Source organism: Siphateles boraxobius, unplaced genomic scaffold, assembly GCF_051911475.1.
Source record: "Siphateles boraxobius isolate OS27281-9 unplaced genomic scaffold, OSU_SipBor_1 13, whole genome shotgun sequence".
NCBI classification, from domain to species: Eukaryota; Metazoa; Chordata; class Actinopteri; order Cypriniformes; family Leuciscidae; genus Siphateles; species Siphateles boraxobius.
The window spans coordinates 29,260,715-29,283,081 of NW_027508733.1; the positions used below are offsets into that span (position 1 = coordinate 29,260,715).

Consider the following 22,367-nt stretch of genomic DNA (forward strand, 5'->3'; position numbering starts at 1 on the left):
ACACCGGCTCAGGAACAGCAGACACCGGCTCAGGAACAGCAGACACCGGCTCAGGAACAGCAGACACCGGCTCAGGAACAGCAGACACCGGCTCAGGAACAGCAGACACACACACTGGCTCGGGCTCAGGAACAGACAACACACACACTGGCTCTGGCTCGGGAACAGACAACACACACACTGGCTCTGGCTCGGGAACAGACAACACACACACTGGCTCTGGCTCGGGAACAGACAACACACACACTGGCTCTGGCACGGGAACAGACAACACACACACTGGCACGGGAACAGACAACACACACACTGGCTCGGGAACAGACAACACACACACTGGCTCAGGCTCAGGAACAGACAACACACACACTGGCTCAGGCTCAGGAACAGACAACACACACACTGGCTCGGGCTCAGGAACAGACAACACACACACTGGCTCGGGCTCAGGAACAGACAACACACACACTGGCTCGGGAACAGACAACACACACACTGGCTCGGGAACAGACAACACACACACTGGCTCGGGAACAGACAACACACACACTGGCTCGGGAACAGACAACACACACACTGGCTCGGGAACAGACAACACACACACTGGCTCGGGAACAGACAACACACACACTGGCTCGGGAACAGACAACACACACACTGGCTCTGGCTCGGGAACAGACAACACACACACTGGCTCTGGCTCGGGAACAGACAACACAAACACTGGCTCTGGCTCGGGAACAGACAACACAAACACTGGCTCGGGAACAGACAACACACACTCGGGCTCGGGAACAGACCACACACACTCGGGCTCGGGAACAGACCACACACACACTGGCTCGGGAACAGACAACACACACACTGGCTCGGGAACAGACAACACACAGAATGGCTCGGGAACAGACACTGGCTCCGGTTCTGGAACAGACACCAGAACAGAAACAGCCACAAGGACAGACGTAAACACAGAAACAAACATAGAGCGATCGGGAACAGACAACACACAGAATGGCTCGGGAACAGACACTGGCTCCGGTTCTGGAACAGACACCAAAACAGAAACAGCCACAAGGACAGACGTAAACACAGAAACAAACATAGAGCGATCAGGTTCAGGCGTGACTTGAACAGTCTCTGAATCGGCAGACGTGACTTGAACAGTCTCTGGATCGGCAGATGTGACTTGAACAGCCTCTGGATCGGCAGACGTGACTTGAACAGCCTCTGGATCGGCAGACGTGACTTGAACAGTCTCTGGATCGGCAGACGTGACTTGAACAGTCTCTGGATCGGCAGACGTGACTTGAACAGTCTCTGGATCGGCAGACGCGACTTGAACAGTCTCTGGATCGGCAGACGCGACTTGAACAGTCTCTGGATCGGCGCACGTGACTTGAACAGTCTCTGGATCGGCAGACGTGACTTGAACAGTCTCTGGATCGGACGGGACCAGCGGCGAGGAATCTGGGCTGACAGGAAGTACAGGGAGGACTTCAAGGCATTGCGGGACGCGGGAAGTCCTCTTCCTCTTCAGTTTCCGAGAGCGAGAGGGCGCTGGGCTGGACGGATCCAGCGATGAGGGCGCTGTGCTGTACGGGACCAGCGGTGAGGGCGCTGTGCTGGACGGGACCAGCGGTGAGGGCGCTGTGCTGGACGGGACCAGCGGTGAGGGCGCTGTGCTGGACGGGACCAGCGGTGAGGGCGCTGTGCTGGACGGGACCAGCGGTGAGGGCGCTGTGCTGGACGGGACCAGCGGTGAGGGCGCTGTGCTGGACGGGACCAGCGGTGAGGGCGCTGTGCTGGACGGGACCAGCGGTGAGGGCGCTGTGCTGGACGGGACCAGCGGTGAGGGCGCTGTGCTCGACGGGACCAGCGGTGAGGGCGCTGTGCTGGACGGGACCAGCGGTGAAGGATCTGTGCTGGACGGGACCAGCGGTGAAGGATCTGGCCGGAAGTGGTTGACGTGAAGCTCAGGCCGGACGTGGCTGACGTGAAGCTCTGGCCGGACGTGGCTGACGTGAAGCTCTGGCCGGACGTGGCTGACGTGAAGCTCTGGCCGGACGTGGCTGACGTGAAGCTCTGGCCGGACGTGGCTGACGTGAAGCTCTGGCCGGACGTGGCTGACGTGAAGCTCTGGCCGGACGTGGCTGACGTGAAGCTCTGGCCGGACGTGGCTGACGTGAAGCTCAGGCATGTCGTGGTGAAGCTCAGGCATGTCGTGGTGAAGCTCAGGCATGTCTTGGTGAACGTGAAGAACAGGTGATGACGTGGCGTGCCACGGGAGGAAGCTCTCCAGACATCTGGAGAGTGCCTCTCTCCAGTCCAGACCGGAGAGATCGGGGAGCTCCCTCGGGTCGACCTCCTTAGCCCCCAGCCGGTAAAACATCTTAATCGCCTCATCCACAAGAGAGCAGGAGGCAGCGAGGGGAACAAACCCCCAGGTGTACTGGAACAGATCAAGGCTTTCCAGGGCCAAGGCCGCGATCTGTCCAGCGAACTCCCGGTCTAGCCTGTGTAGATCAGGCGAGATCCGTGCTGCTGGATTCATATTTATGGTCGGTCGTTCTGTTACGATGTAGAAGCGGAGAGAGAATCCAAATGCAAGCACTTTAATAAAACAAACAGGTAATCCAATGGACTCAGGACAGGAACACGGAACAGCTACCAGCAACATCAAAACAACGACCGACAAAACACAACTGAAGCACAGGGGTTTAAATACACAGGCAAACAAGATAACAAGGGGGCGGGGCTAATTAGAAACACCTGGAGAGACTAATAAACAAGAAAAACTACAAAGGACTACAAAATATGGCACAGGACAGGAAATAACAAAAGTCAACACAAGACAAGGAAAACATAAGATAGGAATTGTGACATATATGTATATATATATATATATATATATATATATATATATATATATATATATATATATATATATATATATATATATACCCAGCAACAAACACAAAACGTTTTTACAACTTTTCACAACATTGTATTTTGGTTGCAATTAGGTAATGTTGTAGTACAACGTTTTAAAAACGTTTTTAAAAAGTTTTTTTTTAATGGATAAATAATGTAACCAAAATAAAACGTTTTAAAACCGTTGTGAAATTACCAAACTGGTATGTTTTCTTTAAGTAGTCAAAAAACGTACATATCACGTTTGTTTACTACTAAAAGGAAACTAGACCAAACTACAACTTTTGGGAGACGTTTTATTCAGGTGTTAAAATAACGTAGCCTAATCTCTACGTTGGAATAAGACGTTTTAAAAAACGTTAAAATACCAAACTGGTACGTTTTCTTTAGTCAAAAAACCTAGATATCACGTTTGTCTACAAAAACGAAACAAGACCAAACTAACCCAGCCAGCACCAGACGTCATTTGGACGTTGTTTTTTATTTTTTTGCTAAATCAAGTTGGCTCGTCAATAAATGAGTTATAAGCACATATCGCAAACCATAAATATCTACATGATTTGGCATGGCAGAAATCCAGCAAAAAGCGCTCCCTGGTGGTTTATATCTCGTTGAAAACACTTGTGCTGTATATTAGTAGGCTACACTTATTTCTGAACGTTTGTTCCCTTTCGAACGGTCACTTCGTATTGCGTAGCTATACGCAGTGGGGAAACTGCTTTTCCTCGATTTACTGAAGCCTTTATGTAAAGCGCATTTGCAGCTGCACAGCTAGAACATGAGCGTCTGGCTCGCTCATAGGCTGCGCTGCGGCAACTGCACATCCAATGGTGCGGGCCCGCCAAGGGGGCGTGACCTCAGTCTATAATAGTCCCCGAATTCGCCATTATAGCAGATTTTACTCCTTCAGCGGCAAACTTCACGTCTCTGACCATTTATTGAGCCTTCGCCGTCGAACAAGCCTTCAGCCTGAGAGAGCTACAGTTCAGCAGACGACACATTCAACCATGTTTCTCCTGACGCCGTCTCTCCTGTGGCTATCCGGCGAATATCCTTTTCATTATTCTTTGCATTTCTGTGTGTTTTATCTGTACGAGCATTGTTTCAAATGCCTCGTGTCAAGACCTGCGCCACGTGCGGATGCAAGCTGCACGAGGCGGACGAACACGCGGACTGCATTCCTTGCCTGGGACTTCACCACACGGAGAATGCTCTGTCGGCCGGCGGATGTGCGGCCTGCGAGAGCATGCCCATCTCCGTGCTGCGAACTCGGCTAGCCCTCTCCCGTGATGGCGACGCCGCCTCATCCACGCTTCCCTCTCCGGCCCCCCTTCAGACGAAGAAGAAGCGCCGCAGCCAACGGCTACCGGAAAGCATGGATGTTAGTGAACGCACGCCGGCCACGTCCCCGCGTGCCTCACTCTCTCCAGCTCCTTCATCTCCGGTCCTGGTCGAGGGAGATGAGCGCCCCCCCCCCCCCCCCCCCACGTGGCGGGCCTTGTCTCCTTCGGTGGGCCCAGCTAGCACGACGATAGCCTGTCCATCGCCGCATCTGAGGAAGAATGTCCGGGCTCTTTCGACCCCGTCATGGCTTCCCAGCCGACGCCCAGCGCCTCTGTTACCGGGACTAATTCCGTCGCGGAAATGCTTCGGATCCGGACGCAGGCCGTAGCGGACCTCGAGCTCGAGTGGGCCGCGCCCGCTGAACCCCCTCGAAGTCGGCTGGATGGCTGGTTTCTGCCGGGTCATCAACAGGCCCCTCGTCACAAGCCAGCGCCATTTTTTCCAGAGGTACACGAGGAGCTCACCAAAGCCTGGCGCACTCCTTACTCTACACGAGGCCCCGCAGTGTCCGCGACGCTCTCCTCCATGGCCGGAGCAGCGGAAAAAGGCTATGAGTCGTTGCCACCCCTTGAAGAGGCATTGGCCGCTCATCTCTGCCCGAACACAGCTGCTAGCTGGCGAACTAGAGCTGTTCATCCTGAAAAGCCATGCCGTAGCACTTCAGCCCTCGCTGGACGCGCGTATTCCGCCTCCGGTCAGGCTGCATCGGCCCTGCACACGATGTCCGTGCTGCAGGTTTACCAGGCCAAACTCCTCCGGTCAATGGACGAGGCTGGCCCGGACCCTGAGGCCTTTCGGGACCTTCGAAGCGCCACGGACTTGGCCTTGAGAGCTACCATGGCCACAGTGCAGGCTATCGGGAGGAATATGGCGAGTTTGGTCGTGCTCGACTGCCACCTCTGGCTTACCCTCACTGACATTAAGGACGCGGAGAGAACGAGGTTCCTCGACGCCCCAGTATCCAGCACCGGCCTCTTCGGCCCGGCAGTGAAGGGGTTCTCGGGGAGATACAACGAGGCACAGAAAGCGTCCCAGGCCATGCGTCACTTCTTGCCTAAGCGCTCTAGCTTGGCGTCGAGTGCTCACAAGCGAGCCCCGTCAACGCCTCGGCCGACAAAGCCCGCGAAACAGGCCTCTCAGCCCCGCCCTGCGGCTGAAGCCCAGCGCCAGCCCAGAGCAAACAAGCGCTTCCCGTTTCCCCAACGCCAAGGCCCGAGACCAAGCGCCGCGCCCCACTCAGCGCTGCCGAAGTCGTCCTAGCATGCAGGGGAAAGAGAGAGGGCACGGGTCCCGCACTCGCTGGACCACCCTGGAAGAAGCCAAGAAAACTTCCCACAGCCCCCTGTTCAGTTCAGGCGGCTGGGGATTTTATTACTGCAAACAGGCCCGCAACAGTAAGCGCATTCTTGCAAACAAACGCCGTTTTCACGGCGACCCAAATAAAGCACAAAAAGAGCATGTTTCACAATCACAACACATGGGTTCACGGTCCCCCTTCATCAGGCGGCCCCTCCCCGGTTGTAATACTGACTTCCCAACACGCAAATGCTTGTACAGTCAGTCCAATACTCAATATGTGCACAAATCACAAAATAAGGGTATCAGGTCCCCCTTCACTAGGCGGCCCCTCTCTTGTTGTAACACTGACTCCCCCACATGCGAATGCTGGTATAGTCAATCCAATACTCAATGTGTGCAAAAATCACAATAGAAGGGTATCAGGTCCCCCTGCGTTAGGCGACCAGCCCCAATCTGTGTGTCAAGCCCTAGCCACACGGGTTCTAGCCTGGCAAGCTATCCCCGGTGTGTCGAGTTGGGTCATAAACACTATAAAACGAGGTTACTCGCTCCAATTCGCTCGCAGACCCCCAAAATTTCAGGCGGTTCTCAAGACCTCGGTGAGAAGCAACGTGGGTCACGTGCTTCGCACTGAAGTACATAAACTTTTAGCCAAAGGGGCGATAGAGTTAGTCCCCCCCGAGCTAAAACAAATGGGTTTTTACAGTCGCTATTTTCTGATTCTGAAAAAAGACGGCGGTCTCAGACCCATTCTGGATCTGAGACATTTGAGCAAAGCTCTCATGAGGCGGCCGTTCAAAATGTTAACTATCAAACATATCCTCGCCCAAGTGCGCCCGGGGGATTGGTTTGTCACAATGGATCTGAAAGATGCTTACTTTCACATTCAAATAAATCCTCATCACAGGCCATTCTTGAGATTCGCCTTCGAGGGCCAGGCTTATCAATACACCGTAATGCCGTTCGGTCTATCTTTTGCACCCCGCACATTCACTAAGTGTGTGGATGCAGTGCTTTCTCCTCTGAGACATCAGGGAGTGCGCGTGTTAAATTATCTCGACGACTGGCTGGTGCTGGCACAGTCGAGAATCGAGCTATTAGCTCACAGGGATTTGATTCTCGGCCATCTAAAATGCCTGGGTTTCACAATCAATGTTTCAAAAAGCAAACTAACCCCCCAGCCAGAGCGTAATCTTTCTGGGCACAGTTTTAGACTCGAGAGCTATGACAGCGCGACTCACACTAGAGCGCGCGCGCTCAGTGTGAGCGCTTGCGGGCACTTTCAGAGCGCGCGAGCGCGCACCAATGAAGAAATTTCAGAAACTGCTTGGTCTAATGGTAGCAGCATCGCCAGTACTCCGCTTGGGATTACTGCGCATGCGCCCGCTGCAGCATTGGCTGAAACGCCTTGTGCCAACACACGCATGGCAGTCAGGCAACTTGCGCGTTATAGTGAATCACGGTTGTTTAAGAACCCTGATTCCCTTTCCCCCCGTTTCAATGATTCCACAAGTCATCAAACGGGTCAGAGAGAGCAGGTGCCCAGTCCTTCTGGTGGCCCCTCTCTGGAAAGCCAGACGTGGTTCCCAGAACTGGTTCAGTTATCGGACACAATCCCATGGCCTGTTCCTCTGAGGAAAGACCTCCTCACGCAGGCGAACGGGACATTGTGGCATCCGAGACCCGATTTATGGGCCCTCCATGTTTGGCCCCTCAACGGGTACCCAAGGACCTTCCTGGAAGGTCTTAAGCACCATATCTGAAGCCAGGGCCCCGTCGACTCGGCGCCTTTATGCTTCGAAATGGTCGGGTTTTTCCAGCTGGTGCTTGAAAAATCAGGCTGACCCGGAGTCATGTGAGATATCTGTGGTTCTCTCATTCTTACAGGAGCTGCTGGATGCGGGTCGCTCCCCGTCCACGCTCAAAGTGTATGTGGCAGCCACAGCAGCACATCATGTTCTGGTGGCTGGCCAGTCACTGGAAGAAACAACCTGGTCGTGAGATTCCTTAAAGGATGTTAGGAGAATGAACCCCTCCGGACCTCCGTCTGTGCCGTCTTGGGACCTCTCCATGGTCCTGAGGGCTCTGAAAGGTCCGCCTTTTGAACCGCTCCAATCGGTTGATCTAAAACCTCTCTCGCTGAAAACCGCTCTCCTTATGGCGTTGGCATCTATCAAGCGAGTGGGAGATCTGCAGGCGCTCTCTGTGAGCCCTGCATGTTTGGAGTTGGGTCCGGATGACTCCAGAGTCATCCTCAAGCCCAGACACGGTTACGTTCCTAAAGTGCTCTCAACACCGTTCAGAGCACAGGTGGTGACGTTATTAGCCCTCCCTCCTTCTGGGTGTTAAGATAAGCAATGCTCCCATCTTCAGGTTTTTCATTATGGCCCAAACGAGTTTTTGCACTTTGCATGTCTTTGCATATTTGCATGCTGTATCTACAATCCATGTAAATCAAGTAATTTAATTTAAACGGTTATTGCCAAAAGTTTGTACAGGAATTTGTATTGGTTGGGTTGGTGAGATAAGCCCTGCTCCTGTCTTCATGTATTTTGTATTTCGGGTTTCAGTAGCTTGCGCTCAGTATCTTGTGAAGTGTTCAAGTTAAAAAGCTTATGAAGCTTAATGAAAAATGAAAACTATCTAAATTTTCACTTTCATATTTCTTTAGAATTTTTTTATTGCTTTGGCGTAATTTTCACAAGAAATTGGTACATTTTCAAAACTCTTATTACTAATATCACAATTGATCATCAAAAGTGCACTTTTTTCCAAACATTTCAGCATATTTTCAATTGTGTTAGTACAATACACAAAATCACAAGTATCTTTTCACAACATAAAATAAGTGTTTAATCGAAATGTTTCATTCACAATAACTGCCTTTCATAAAGCTCTTACTATAAAATTTTTCATTTGCATCTCTTCTCGTTCAGTTTAATACATTTGTCTATTATTGAATCCAATTAAACTTAATCAATGAATCATTTGGTAGCTATAGGTGGGTCAACAATGAGACGACACCATTTTGGTGTCAAATAAAATTTACAAAAATCTATTTATATACATTAAAAAAACATGCAAGTAAAGTGTCTACTTTAATATTTCAAATAAAATGTCAACATATAGGGGTTGTTACGTATGTAACAGTACCTAACCTGAGCTCCCTGAAAAGGGAACGAACGAGGGAACGCCTCTGTGTGATTGTGTTGTGAAGCACGTATGGAATCAGTCCAAAGGCGTGACAGAACGTCATAGTGACATCATCAACCAGGAAACTAAAAAGCGCACGTAAAAAAACAATGTCAGCTTCTCATAGCTTCTCATTTTTGAATGAAAAAAGTGTTCATAGATTTTGCAAAATTTGGTCATTGAATGCATTTTGTGTGAAAGCAATGAAAAATTATTCCAAAATGTGAGTTCCTTTCAAACGATGGAAGCTGTGGGACCTCTCTGCATGATTGCGTAGCAAAAGCATGAGTGAAATCAGTCCAATGGAGTGACAAGGCGTCAGAGGAGGGTGACGTCACCAACAAAGCCTGTCCAAACAGTGTAACGCTAGCTTCTGAGTCTTCAGCAAGCACTTTATGTAAATTGTGTGTCTTATATAGTGTTGTCTGTCTCCCATATATATATCATGGCAAGAAAACAGCAGTTTAAATTGTGTCAGTGGGGATTTCTTTAAGCCTGCAAGAGAAGCTCGGCTTCCCCTATAATGTAAAAAAATGAATGGTCAAATATGTACTATTGTGTTAACATTTTATTGACTAAAAATGCGTTAGAAGTTAGAACACGTTCTTCTCGAAGACGAGTTTGTTCAGAATCAGCTACATATAGCAGACTCGATTTCCTTCTCATACATTCCTGTAGCGTCACAGTGCTTTTCCCTGTTGAAGCCCAGCGTCCATTGACTCCAGTGGTGCTGCTTTGAACAGTTTTTTTCAGTGCTTCGAAACTTGACGGTCATTGAATAAATCTGCGATTATGGCTGCACTGTTAACTGTCGCTGTAGATTTAGCAGCACAGTACTGTAAAAACCTACAGTACAATACTGCATTTCTATATTACAGTAAAATAACATAATTTGCATTACATTCTGGGCAATTTTGTTTTAGCGGGAACATTTTACAGTACATTTTAGTGTTGCTGTAACCTAGCTGTAACCTAGCTGTAATATGCCAGGCAATAATACAGGGTTGCTGTAAACAGAGAGCCCGCGCGCCGCCTAACTGACGTCAGAGCACAACTGCGTTCAGTTCACTCACTGGATGGAGATCTTACTCTGCGGATATCTGGAAATTTGGTAAGTTAATTTTTACCTTTATAATAAGGTTTTCGGATTTTACGCTATAGTGTACATGGCTTTTAATGTGAAATGTCAGTGGAAGTTTAGCTAGTGACGCTTGCAAGAACACAATCTGCTCTTTTACCCCGCTGCTTGTGCTGACATTTTCAAATCTAACTCCGTGAATTAACATTACCTTACGGTTGATTTCGACCACAACAGACTTGATGATTGTTGTAACGGTGGAAAGACAAATCGAGTGGGTCTTTTGAGAGTTTTATTTAGTTTCTGTCGAGTTTTAATTAAATGTGTTTTACGATGGTCTGCGAGATAACATTGCTGCATTTGACATAACTTTAGCCTATACGGAGGCTAACAAAAATATCTAACTGTTATCTAGGGATGCTTTCCATAACATCCTTTCCATAACATCCTTTCCATAACATCCGTGAAAATAAGGCTTAAAAATACTGCACTTTCCTCTGCAACGCAAAATGAGCGATTTGGGCTTAGAGAGATTGGCTATTGGTACCAGTTTAGCCTTTTACTTCATTTCTATTTAGGCGGGAGACACAGTTATAATTATTATTATAATAGGGCCTAATTAAAAATATGAATAAAGGTGTAAATTGTTGAAAAACTTTATCAGAGTTAATGATCTATTAGGCCACAAAGACACGTAAAATGCATGCCAAAAAAAGCAAGTTATATAGAGAGGTCAAGCGAAGCTTATTTTTTTATTAACCTAACTTAGATGTATTGTAAGCAGATTTATGAGATATATGTCCTCAACAAGCAACACATAACAGTTAACTGAATAATATATTTTTAAATTTCTTACAGCTCTACAGTGTGGGGCAATTTTATTTGCAGCCTGGGAAGGAGTTTTCTGTAAGTATTAGCCATGTTAATACAATGGTTTAAACTTAAAGTTTTAAAATCTAAAGGTTAATTTTTTTTTTATTATTAAATTGGCTGTTTTTGTTATTTCTACGGAATTTTCTTTTACAATTTCTCTCTCCCAATGTCTGTCTGCTCATCTTTGGTGCTGTGGCTAACAGGCTTTGTCATATGTGTTTTTGTGTGTCATGTCTTTTTCAGTTTTGGTCATCAGTCCAATTTTCACCAGGTTCCAGTACCACTTCAAAGTCCCAGCCAACCCTTGCTCTTTTAAGAATTTTCAAACTTTTAAGTCACATGTATCGACACCATGGCAAGGCAAGACTAATTTATTTGTCTAAACCAATCCTGAAGTTCACCCAAAAATGAAAGTTGTCATCACTTACTCACCCTCAAGTTGTTCCAAACCTGTATGAGTTTCTTTCTTCTGCTGAACACAAAAGAAGATATTTTGAAAGAATGTTGGTAATCAAACAGTTGATGGTAGTAGTTGACTTCCATAGTATTTTTTTTCCTACTATGGAAGTCAATAGCAACTTTCAATTGTTTGATTACCTATTTTCTTTAAAATATCTTCTTTTATTTAGTTCACCTCAAAATTAAAATTTCCTAATAATTTACTCACCCCAATGCCATTCAAGATATCCATGTCTTTCTTTCCTCAGTGGAAGAGAAATTAAGTTTTTTGAGGAAAACATTTCTGGATTTTTCTTCAAATAATGGACTTCAATGACAACCAGCGTTTTGAAGTCAAAATCAATGCAGTATCAGAGGTCTTTGAAGTGCTTGAAACGGCTGTGCACGATCGCAGCTGAGGAGCACAAAACCACAACCCCTTAAGATCAGGAGCCTCCAAGATTCCACGTCTAGATCCCAAAGCCCAAATTCTGCTTCTTCTCGTAAGAGACCTCATTCAGGCACACAAGGTGCTGGAGGAATGCAACAGACCACAACATGCTCCCTTTGCACAGAGGTTGGCCCTTGGGTGGGTGATAGTTGGAGATGTATGCCTTTACGGAGCTCAAAAGTCTTTATTAAAAATGGGCACTCTAGCTACTCGAGTCCATGTCCAAACAGTATTCATGTGAAGCAGGGGCTGAGCTACGTGGTGGCCAGGGGGGGGCCACGGCCACCACTGGTCAAGGCTCGGCCCCCCCAACCTCACAGCCCCAATCCCAGTCTGAGGAGAGGGGAAATACATTTAATAAAAAAAAACAACAACTCCTGAACAGAAATGGTATAAAGGAAGGTGAAATGTATGCATTGTTTTTTTTTATCAAGTCATTTGTCACTTACGCTACAATTACCGACATGTTGGGTCACGCCCCCATCAACAGTGCAAGACATTATGTGCCTGCATTCTGACAGCGGAGACTAGCAGCTTAATGGAGACTAGCAGCTAACCACTTGATACACAAAGCATAATTGAAATGATAAGATCATATAGTTATCTTCTCACTCACTTTAATGTGTAAGAATGTGTCGACATAGAGGAAGGGCGGCAGAGTGAGTTGAGTTTGGCTGCTGCTGTTATTTTTGCAAACTTGTATGATTATCTCTGGCTAGCGAGCTAGCGCTAGCTAGTTAGCTTAAGTCAATTCCAATGTGTAACTTAGGGGTAAGCTACACAAGGCACGTAACTGAAGGGTTCCGTTCGCGACGCGTAAAATCCATTTAAAATCCATTAAAATCCACGCGCCGCTATCACGTCTGCTGTAGCCTAGCTACTACTACCATTGATTATAGTGGAAACTAATTGTTGCAGCAGACACAAAGCGAACATGTTTACACTGTTCGATCGCGCCCGCGCCCCTCTCTCTCTCTCTCTCTCACTCACACACACACACACACACACACACACACACACACACACACACACACACACACACACACACACACACACACACACACACACACACACACACACACACACACACACACACAAGCAAAGAGTGACCCTTCTAGACCTGGTTTGTCAGTGTGTCAGAGCTGTCTTCAGCTGTCTGCAACCCATAAACCACCAGTGCTGTGTTATCATTCTGCATCAATCTCTTTGTTATATCACTCTCATCAATATCACTATGCAGTAAGCTAGTGATTATGTTCATTGTTTGTGATACTGTTGTAGTCTACTACTGTTTAGTGATACTGTTCACTTTATATTGTTCGTATTATTGATTTTTTTCTTCTAGTTTTTCTCGCCTACCTAGAGTGTATTATGGGGCATGAGCCTGCAATGTTATTAAAGTGTAACTAAACCCCTGGTCAGAGCCTGACTCCACCCACTGGCAATATTTGAAAAATGCTGGAAAAGTGGGCAGAGCCCAGCGGAGATAGGGGGGGCGAACCAAGGGTAGGGCTAAGCGGGGGGCGTGCACCTGAGACCCGCAGAGACGGATTAATTGACAGCTGCTGTCAGACTCTAAAATGGAGAGAGACCGGAGTGACGCAAGTAGCTTTGCAACAGAGTTGTCATTTTAAGTCGAGGATGTTGAATTTTCTGTGGACACAGGTCCAGAGCCATATCAATTCGAGCCGCTGGCTCAAACTGCGGTCTTAACTCCCGCATCACGATTGGCATCCGATGAGTTTCATCGAGTTGATGTCAATAGCGCGCGCTCTCTGTAGGCATATTCATGTTTTGCCGCTATTCGAAAAAATCCAGCAAAATGCAAATGTTGGTCGACCTCCGATTAACTTTAGCCTAACCATAAATTGTGATTAAAATATATATGATCACTCACCTCAAGACGCCGCTGCAAAGTAGAGTTTGGGGGTGTAGTCTAATATGTAGTCATTGTTCATTGCCGAAGTATTTTTTGGCACACAGTGCCGCGACAAATCAATCACTCCTTTAGACTGCCTGCACATTCATTCACTGAGCTCGCGGCTGCTGCAACTTGTGCTCTCTTCACGACTCAACCTCCACAGACAGTTTTTAATGTTTATCAGACAATAACTAGGCCTACTCAAGATTTTGCTTTAGAATAATTTTCGGGACAATCAGGGCAGGATTCGGGATTTGGGACAACAGCTTAGATTTCGGGACTGTCGAAACAGTGGTTTTGACGAAACAAGATGGTTTTTATACTGCCAAGGGAGTGGTAGCTCGTACCAAGGGCGTGGTGAGCTGGAACCTGCTTACGTCACGTACCACCCCAAACATCCAATAGGAAAATTCAACTGCAGTAGCCACTGTTCAACCTGAAGAGGGCAGCACTCAGACTTTTTTACACCATATATAGAATTAAAACACTTTAAACCCAAATGTCAAAAAATTTACTCGAATCAATGAACAGCACTAATAAAGCCCCATTCTTACAGATCATTAACTAAAAAAAGTTGGTTTAGGGTTTAGTTACCCTTTAAATGTGTGTTCTATTTAGACATACTATCTGCTCTTATTTATTTGTGATGTAATGTTTTTTTTTTCTTTTCTCTCTCTCTCTCTCTTTAAATATGCTATATTATCACAAATAAATTGAATATTGCACTTAAAATGCTATGGTTTACCTAAATAAATTATCGCCTAAAATGACAATTCATATTGTGTCTTTCTGTCATTTGCACTAAAAACATCCCCGTCTCATGTTAAGGTCTCTAACCCCTCACATAATCATGACACATCGCACTCGCACATTATCTAAGCACTGTAGTTGACATTTTAATAGTCATTGATCCCAAACAGGTATCATAAGAGAAAGAACCTATTCAATGTATAAAAGTATATGTGTGTACGTGCTTGTGCGTGACGTTTCAGGAACATATGGGACATGACCTCTGACCTTAGAGACGGTCAGTTTGGCCAGTTTATTTCAGTACCAGTTTGTGTCTTTAAGTAGAAACTGAACAGCAGTAAGGACCTTATCTGGGTGGGTGAAAGGTACAGCGGGTGAGGAGGAACCTTGAAAAGAGTATAAAGGCTGTCTCATATCTTCCTGTTGTGTGTCACTCTCTTGCACAGCGTAACTTCTGTGTACTAGACTGAACCTATTCTTGCAAGAATAAATACTTTTCTTTTTATTAATTTGACTCTTAGTGTCTCTTACGCAGTGATGATGTTTAACAGAATTTTTGCCACAACAGCACCCATCCCAATAACATGGATTATCAATAAGACATTATTAGTGTCCATAAGGGAGTTCAATCCATTGTTTATGGCCTGACAAGCCGCAGGAAAACCGCTGAGTGACGCGGCGCGTGAGTTTTAAAATAGTAGTTTTTGACAATCAAGTGCCACCCCAAATAAAAGAGGCCCAAGCTGGCCCCCCCAGAAATAATGTCCTGGCTACGCCCCTGATGTGAAGGACTGTTTCAACTGTCATGATGAGCCTAAGAGATCCTCCACCCTGATCCTTGAAGATTATGGAAAGTGACTTCCATCAGGATGAGTCAAACAGCTGGGTTTCTACCGCTCAGAATTGACACTTCTGAATGACTGGCCCATGGGAATGGTGTTTAAGACAAGTTCAGGTCAGGAAGGAAAGTTGAGGTCAGGGTGGTCAAAGAGGGATCATCTAAGGTGTTTCTGCGACCTATATCAGATATTGTCTTACTGTTGTCTCCTGAGACTTAATAAACAAGTTTGTTTGAGCCCTCCAATCACTCTCGGAGCGGTTCCTCTCAGAGTGGTTCCTTGTATATGTGAACAAACCAAGTGATCTCAGACCCCCTAAAAGGTCCCAAAAGCGAACTATCGCGCTACAGTGCATTCTATATTTTGTATTGTACAGCTCAACATACATTCACTTTACATTTTAAACCAGTTATGCACACATGACAATGCAGTTATCCGCAGTCAGGAATGTTTATAATTTGCACGCATTTAAAGGCTTGCCAGTAAAACATTTCATTCGCCAGCTGTTCTGAGCGCATACACCCGCAGCGCACGCTCACTAAAAGCCTGCAGTGCAGAGTAGTTAACTAAATTATCTTTCACGTCTTATTTGGCTAAAACTGTCAAATGCACATGAGGTAGACAGTTGGGAGAAAAAAGTTGCAGGAATCTAATATTATAAACAGGCTGCTGCTAGTCCTTAATGTTAATAAAACAACAAAAGAGAAAAAAAAACTCACTGCTCTTCACTGAAAAACTTTAGTAGCTTAAATAAGCATCAATGTATAATTTATAAGTAAAGTTTACGTGGTGTTTTATTTTTTACATTTCTTTATTCAATAGGCCTACACCTACTGTGCTGAAAAAAATAAATCAATGTTTATTCAATTTGTATATTATGTTGTGTATTTGTAATGAGCATCTTTGTTCTTATTTTTAATAAAAAAGATAAAATAACGAAATTCTATTTTATAATTCTATTTATATTATTATTTTGTTACCTTTCAAGGCTACATTTTTAAAATAGGGTAATTAGTTTGCCTGTACTGCTTTGTCACTTGCAAAATAGTAAAAAAAAAGATACCTTTTTGTGCTGTGAACAAGAAAGGGTCTGAGATCACTTCAGAGCTGAAGAGGACAAAAAAAAAAGAACCGGGTTCTCTTTTGAGTCCACTATATTATGAACACCAAAAAGACTGAGATCACTTTCGGCTGTTTCCCTTTCTGGTTCACTTTATGTGAAGTGTAAGTATTAGGTTTATAAGAAGCTTGTTTCCATCATATGTTTGGAATTGGTCAACAAGCAAACTATTACAGTTTTTAATGTACAGTCTCTTTAGAAACTTGTTATTCCCCATTTTCTGTACTTTACTCTGTTCCACTTGTATTGGAAGTGGTGGTGCTAATAAATCCATGCTTCAATTCAACTTTCTTGTGGAAGGAGTATCTGTCTGCCTAGTTAAAGAAGAGGAACTATTTTACTATTTTACGAGGTCAGAATAGTGAAGCTGGACAATCTTCATGATGTTAAAACACGTGTTTCTTTCACAAGGCTGTAGAGATGTAACTTTACCTCAGAGCTTTCAAACGAATAGGGTGGTTTTTAACACAGTCAAGAGGAAGTTAAAGGCACGTTTGCTCTGGCCACATGTTTCTATGTTTTAAGTATTTTTTTTTCTTTTCTATTTGTTCAAAATTCAACCATTGGCCTATATATAATCTCTTGTCTTTTTAAAAAATATACTTATCTCTAATTCACTGGCAGCAAAATGACACAAGACACTGAGAACAGTCCAGTTAACTAAAATGAATAAATGCTCTAGAAGTTTTTTTTTTCTTTTTTTTTTTAGTGGAGTTAACTTATGTTAACAAATGGAAAATAATTGTAAAGTGTTATCATGGTGTTTTATGACATTCACTTGGTTAAAGTTTAAACCACTTGATGTATGCAAGTGTATATCATCAAGTGACCAAACCAGTGGAACAGTTTGCATGAAACCATGCTTGTGTTAACCACAAAAAAGAAAACTGTGCAAAAGTTAAAAGTTTTTAAATATGTGCAAAATATTAAAAACAATTAATATGCATGCCAAAAAAATATCTTTAGATTTATTGACTTTTGTTTTCTTGACTTCAAGCTTTGTCAAATCTCTGTAAAACATCACTCATGTGATGTGTAATTTAATATCAAGAATAACTAAAATTGTTACAGAGATAAAAAAGCTCATTTGTCATGTAGTTTACAACTTTTACTGCTGAACATCTCAGCGCACTTATAATTATATAACTGATAATCGGCAAAAAAAAAAAGATTATATTACTATATATAAGCAAGATCTCCACTCAAAACAGTACCAGCAGAAAGTTTTACTATCATATCACACTGCATAACGGAAACTATATATGGAAATCATAAATTAAAATTAACACACATAAAACATAATAACAATACATTTTAGTTTGTAAAAAAAAAAGCAAATGTAGGGACACTTTGTATTCATAATGTGTATCACATCCTACATTGGCTGTAGACAGTAGTGCTCTGCTCCTGACTAGACCTGGTGTTATTGGAGCACATGAAGAAATCAACTTCAGCACACTGAAAGAGAACATATTATATATGAATGGACATATACAGTATTTTAGACATAATGTACAGTCAGCTGGTCATAAACATTTCAGATCATTTAATGAATCTTGTGCATGCAGCTTGAAGTTGCACTGTAAGAATCACCAGGATAATAGAAGACAAAATAAGATAACATATATTAATATTGAAGATCTTACCTGTGGATTATTTGAGTTTTGAGCTGCAGATTTTCCAGTTGCATCAATGAAGCTCTTCACCATACCTGAAACAACACTGAATATGAAACATCACTGAATACACACATTGTAACAGTTTAAGAGCTGATTCACAGAGAATGTGTTTTACTGTGAAAAATGTGAGATGCAGAAAAAAGTGTCGAGAGAGATGTGGTTTTTTAAAGTTTTTAGGCATTTTTATAATGACATGTCTCGCACGAGACGCTGAAAAAGAAGACAGACGTGAGCGCAGCGGTTAAACAAGTTTAGTGTGTGTTTACATAAAAAATAAAAACACAAAAGTATCGCAGCGGAATAGAAAAACACGTTCTGTGTGAACCGGATACATTCTGTAGATCTAGAGTTTGTCTCCTTGTAGTTCACTGACACTTTTACTGTAGTAAAACAAGAACAAACCTATTAATGCAATGATCAGAAGCACATTCAGCAGGACAGATATGATGATGGTCATATTTCTCCATGATATCTGGTGTTGTGGAGCGTCTGTAATATTCTTCTGGACAAAGTCTGTAAAAGGTTTGCAGTTCAATCTTTCAATTTCAGTCTTTAACAGAACAATAAAACTATAATTAGTTCTTCATACAGTATATTCAATATGGAATCCATCATGTGGTTTATAAAGACATGATATAATAAAATAACTTACCGCTGATGTAGATTTTGGTGCCGTTGTTGAATTTTAGTGGTTCACTAGTTTTCACACAATAATAAACTCCTAATTCATCAATGGTGATATTTTTGATGAACAGACGACTGTTAGTTTTCACTGAGTATTTGTGTATAAAGCTGCTGTTTTCATGTTTACCTCCTTCATATGTGCTGCTGAAAGTACGTAAGATAAACACTGGAGGATCCGGTAATTTCTGTTTGTACCAGTAAATCTCCTCTATATCAAGATCACAGGTTATATTCACATCAGATCCTAAAGTTACTGGTATGTTTTTTAGACTCTCTGTGGCTTGATACAACATGAACAGATCTATGACAGAAAGAAAAACACATTGATTAAGACATAAAATCAAAATAAATCTGACTCAATCATTGTGAATGAGAAACTCACAGATCTGCAGCTGTATGATCTTCATGATCTGATCCAGATGAATAATATCTGCTATGATCATTCAAGCATCTCGTACTGTGAGCGGAAACACAAACCTCGACCACACAGAGTAAAGGGGAAGTCAGAGCTGCTTCTCTGAGAACATCATCATTCTTAGTGCTTTAAATCAACAAGTATAGAAGATACAGTGTGTGTAAATATGCCAGTGTGTTTTATTTGAATATGCAGATGTGTGAATGTTGATTTACTCCTCAAAAAATACATAACTTTCATATAAATATATCAAATTGTATGCATTTATGTATTGCTATACCAGCACCACAGGGCTGTTCCATAAAACAAGATTAGGATACAAGCCAGGCTTATTTTGGTTAGTCAGACTTATTGTCAGTTGATTCTGTTTCATAAAGCAAACTTAAAATAGTTCAAACTCAGTTACTCTGGCAATTTATGGTGGGAAACTAACCTGGTCCAGGACAGGCTAACTGCCTGTTACACAGATCCTCTAACACTGACCAACAGGAACACAATGATATTACCACTGACACGCTGTCATACCATTATTGGACTTTAACCACTAGTCCAAAAATAAATACACAGTATACAGAAAATCAACTTAAATGAGGCTACGAAGGTAAATGAGACAATACACACCTACAAGCGTATTAAATTATGTTTTTTATTAAATGTTTGTTAATGTTGATATAGTTTTTTACATAAACAATTGACCCTTCGCAAAGACCCGCCCCCCTTAGTTACTGTCGCTATGTCCGACAAGCTACGCCGCTCTCACGCAGAAACACAATGTTCTCACGCAGTGAAAAATACATCGCGGATCAGAGAGGAGACTGACAATACGCTGACAGACAGGACAGACCAGGTTATTTTTCGGTTACTTTTGATATTAAACATATTAAACAAAGTCTCACATTTCAAATTTGGTCATTTTTAAAAAGAAATTCAAACAATAAATACCGTTTTGTGGCTCTTTAATGTGTCGTGACAGATCGCTGTGGAGCCTCAGTTAAAGCTGCTCGTGAACCGATCATCTCTTCCTTCTAGTTCATTTATAGCATCAAACAAACATGAATGAACATAAGAAGGAATGTTGTTTTAACCGCGGAAAGGCGTCAGTATATTCAGTTTTTCAAGTTCAAATCCTCCCATGTTAATCTACGGACAAAATGGCAGATGGCGAAGTATGATTGGTCAGATCACCTGTCAATCAAGCTCCCTGCGAAGGGTCAATTGATAGTATACAATATAATTTAACACGTTTGTAGGTCTTGTATCATTTATCATTGTAGCCTATATGTGTATGTAATATATATACATATATCCTACAGGTTTTCTTTTCTTACTGGCTAAATGTTTTGTGCGCAAGTTTTAAAGACTTATGAATACATTTCTCTCTGGTTTTGTTTGGCTGCTGTATAATTACAAAATAATTACAATAATTACAAAAGCACAGTATACATTTTAACTGGTAAGATGAATCTGAGCTTAGTAATTGGCCTACAGTATATAAGCCTACATTTGATTTACCCCAATACAATAGTCCCTTTTGTAACGCTTCTGGACTGTAGAAAGCACAAGACGAAGGATACGGAGAAAAAACAGGTATTTAATAGAAACCCCTGAGTTTCATCCACGTTCACACAAACAATAGTCGACACTGAATACTAACAAGAAAGGTTCATATTGTCTTCGTTTCCTGTTTACAAATCTTGGCTTTGGGGTCCATATGACCCCAACAATTGATAGAGTAATTGTACAAAAAATATACATTTTTAATCATACAAATAATATATCTTTTTTTTGTTTACTTCTCATCTATTCATTAATGCTGTGTTTTGGGGGATATGAAGTACTTTTTTACCTATTTACTGCAGAATCCCTCCACTACACCATTAGCATATGTATGAAATATTAATTTTTTATGAAAAAAACACATTAATGATGATCAAATTTAAATAGGAATTGTTTCTGGATATTGATCTAGGTGTTAATGCATAATTCTGCCATCTGCTGGTTAGCTGTTTTTTTGTAGATAATATATTTTTAGCCTTAAAGTGTAATTACCATATACTTCCAGCAGAGGCCCCATAGAGATCCATTAATTTTGCTGGATGTGACTTACTGCTCTTATAACAGCTTTTGGTAATGATATATATATGTAAACCTTTAAAATACATTAAATCAGTATTTTGTCAAAGTTTAGAATTATTTTTGTTGTTGTTTTGGGGTCTTTTGAAGTATCTTGTTATTGCAAAAATGCTATATAAATTTGCAGTAATGCCAAATAAATTTGCAATAATGCCACATAAGTTACCACTAAAAGAAAATACTTGATTGCAATTACACATTATTTCAATAATCAAAATGTACAAAATTATTAACTTTAGAATAAGAAATTATTTTTTAAAAAGTAAATAAAAACAAAAAACAAACAGCTATAGGCAGATATAAACAGGAGTGAAGAGTAAACACACCTGTGTGTCTGTGTGTGTTGTGTGTGTGTGCATGTGTGTGTGTGTAATCATGCTCATTCCACATTGTTTTTTTCTCTAATGCCAGGCCTTCATTTATGTGTGAACATTTTTAGATTCATGCTGGAATTATTGGTTTTATTTCCCAATTTCTATAAAAATGCTCTCTTTTGCTGTCACACCTGTTTGTTTGTTTGTTTGTGTGTTTCTCTGTGTGTATGTGATCTGTGTGTAGTCATGTTCTTTCCATATTGCATTTGTGCTCTCATACCATACCCTCATTTGTGTGTGAATATTTTTAGATTTATGCAGAAATTATTGATTTTATTTCCCAATTTCTATAAAAATGCTCTCTATTGCAGTCACACCTCTCTCTATCTGTGTGTGTATTTGTGTCTGTGTGTGTGTGTAGGCGCACATGTGTGTGTGATAATGTTCATTCCACATTGTATTAGTGTTCTAGTACCAGGCCTTCATTTATGTGTGAGAATTTTCAGATTTATGCAGGAATTATTGATTTTATTTGCCAATTTCAATAAAAATGCTTTCTATTGGAGTCACACCTGTGTGTGTGTTTGTGTGCGTGTGCGCGTGTGTGTGCAAGTGATCATGTTCGTTCCACATTGCATTTGTGCTCTAGTACCAGGACTTCATTGCGGTATGAAATTTTTCAGATTTATTCTGGATTTATTAATTTTTTTTGACAAATGCAAAATAAAAATCATTTTTTTTCGATTTTCCCATTCATTTCAATGTGGGGTCATATTGACCCCGAAGACAAGAAGTGTAACATTTTTTTTTTTACATGCCTATAGAACAACCGAATCAAGCCCAGTTTTTTTGTGTGTGTATAGATAGATAATGTAGGAAAAGTCACAAAATCTTATTCCACTGAGATGA

The 22,367-nt window shown here is 42.7% G+C and overlaps 1 protein-coding gene and 1 long non-coding RNA gene across 2 annotated transcripts in view; one reads left to right on the forward strand and one right to left on the reverse strand.

The window, feature by feature from the left end:
• The window catches only part of LOC143736247 (uncharacterized), a 68,640-nt gene extending 49,588 nt beyond the window's left edge, over positions 1 to 19,052 (reverse strand). Inside the window, exons 1-2 of the mRNA XM_077226969.1 lie at positions 18,979 to 19,052; positions 18,565 to 18,897 (exon numbers count right to left, since the gene is read on the reverse strand). Of these exons, the coding sequence (XP_077083084.1) occupies positions 18,565 to 18,897; positions 18,979 to 19,039 (394 nt within the window). The 5' untranslated portion in view covers positions 19,040 to 19,052. The remainder of the gene's footprint in view (positions 1 to 18,564; positions 18,898 to 18,978) is intronic.
• On the forward strand, positions 9,854 to 11,065 carry LOC143735638 (uncharacterized). Its single transcript, XR_013203269.1, has 3 exons — positions 9,854 to 9,874; positions 10,700 to 10,747; positions 10,958 to 11,065. It is a non-coding gene; the product is annotated as an uncharacterized LOC143735638 (long non-coding RNA).
• Positions 19,053 to 22,367: the final 3,315 nt, after the last annotated feature.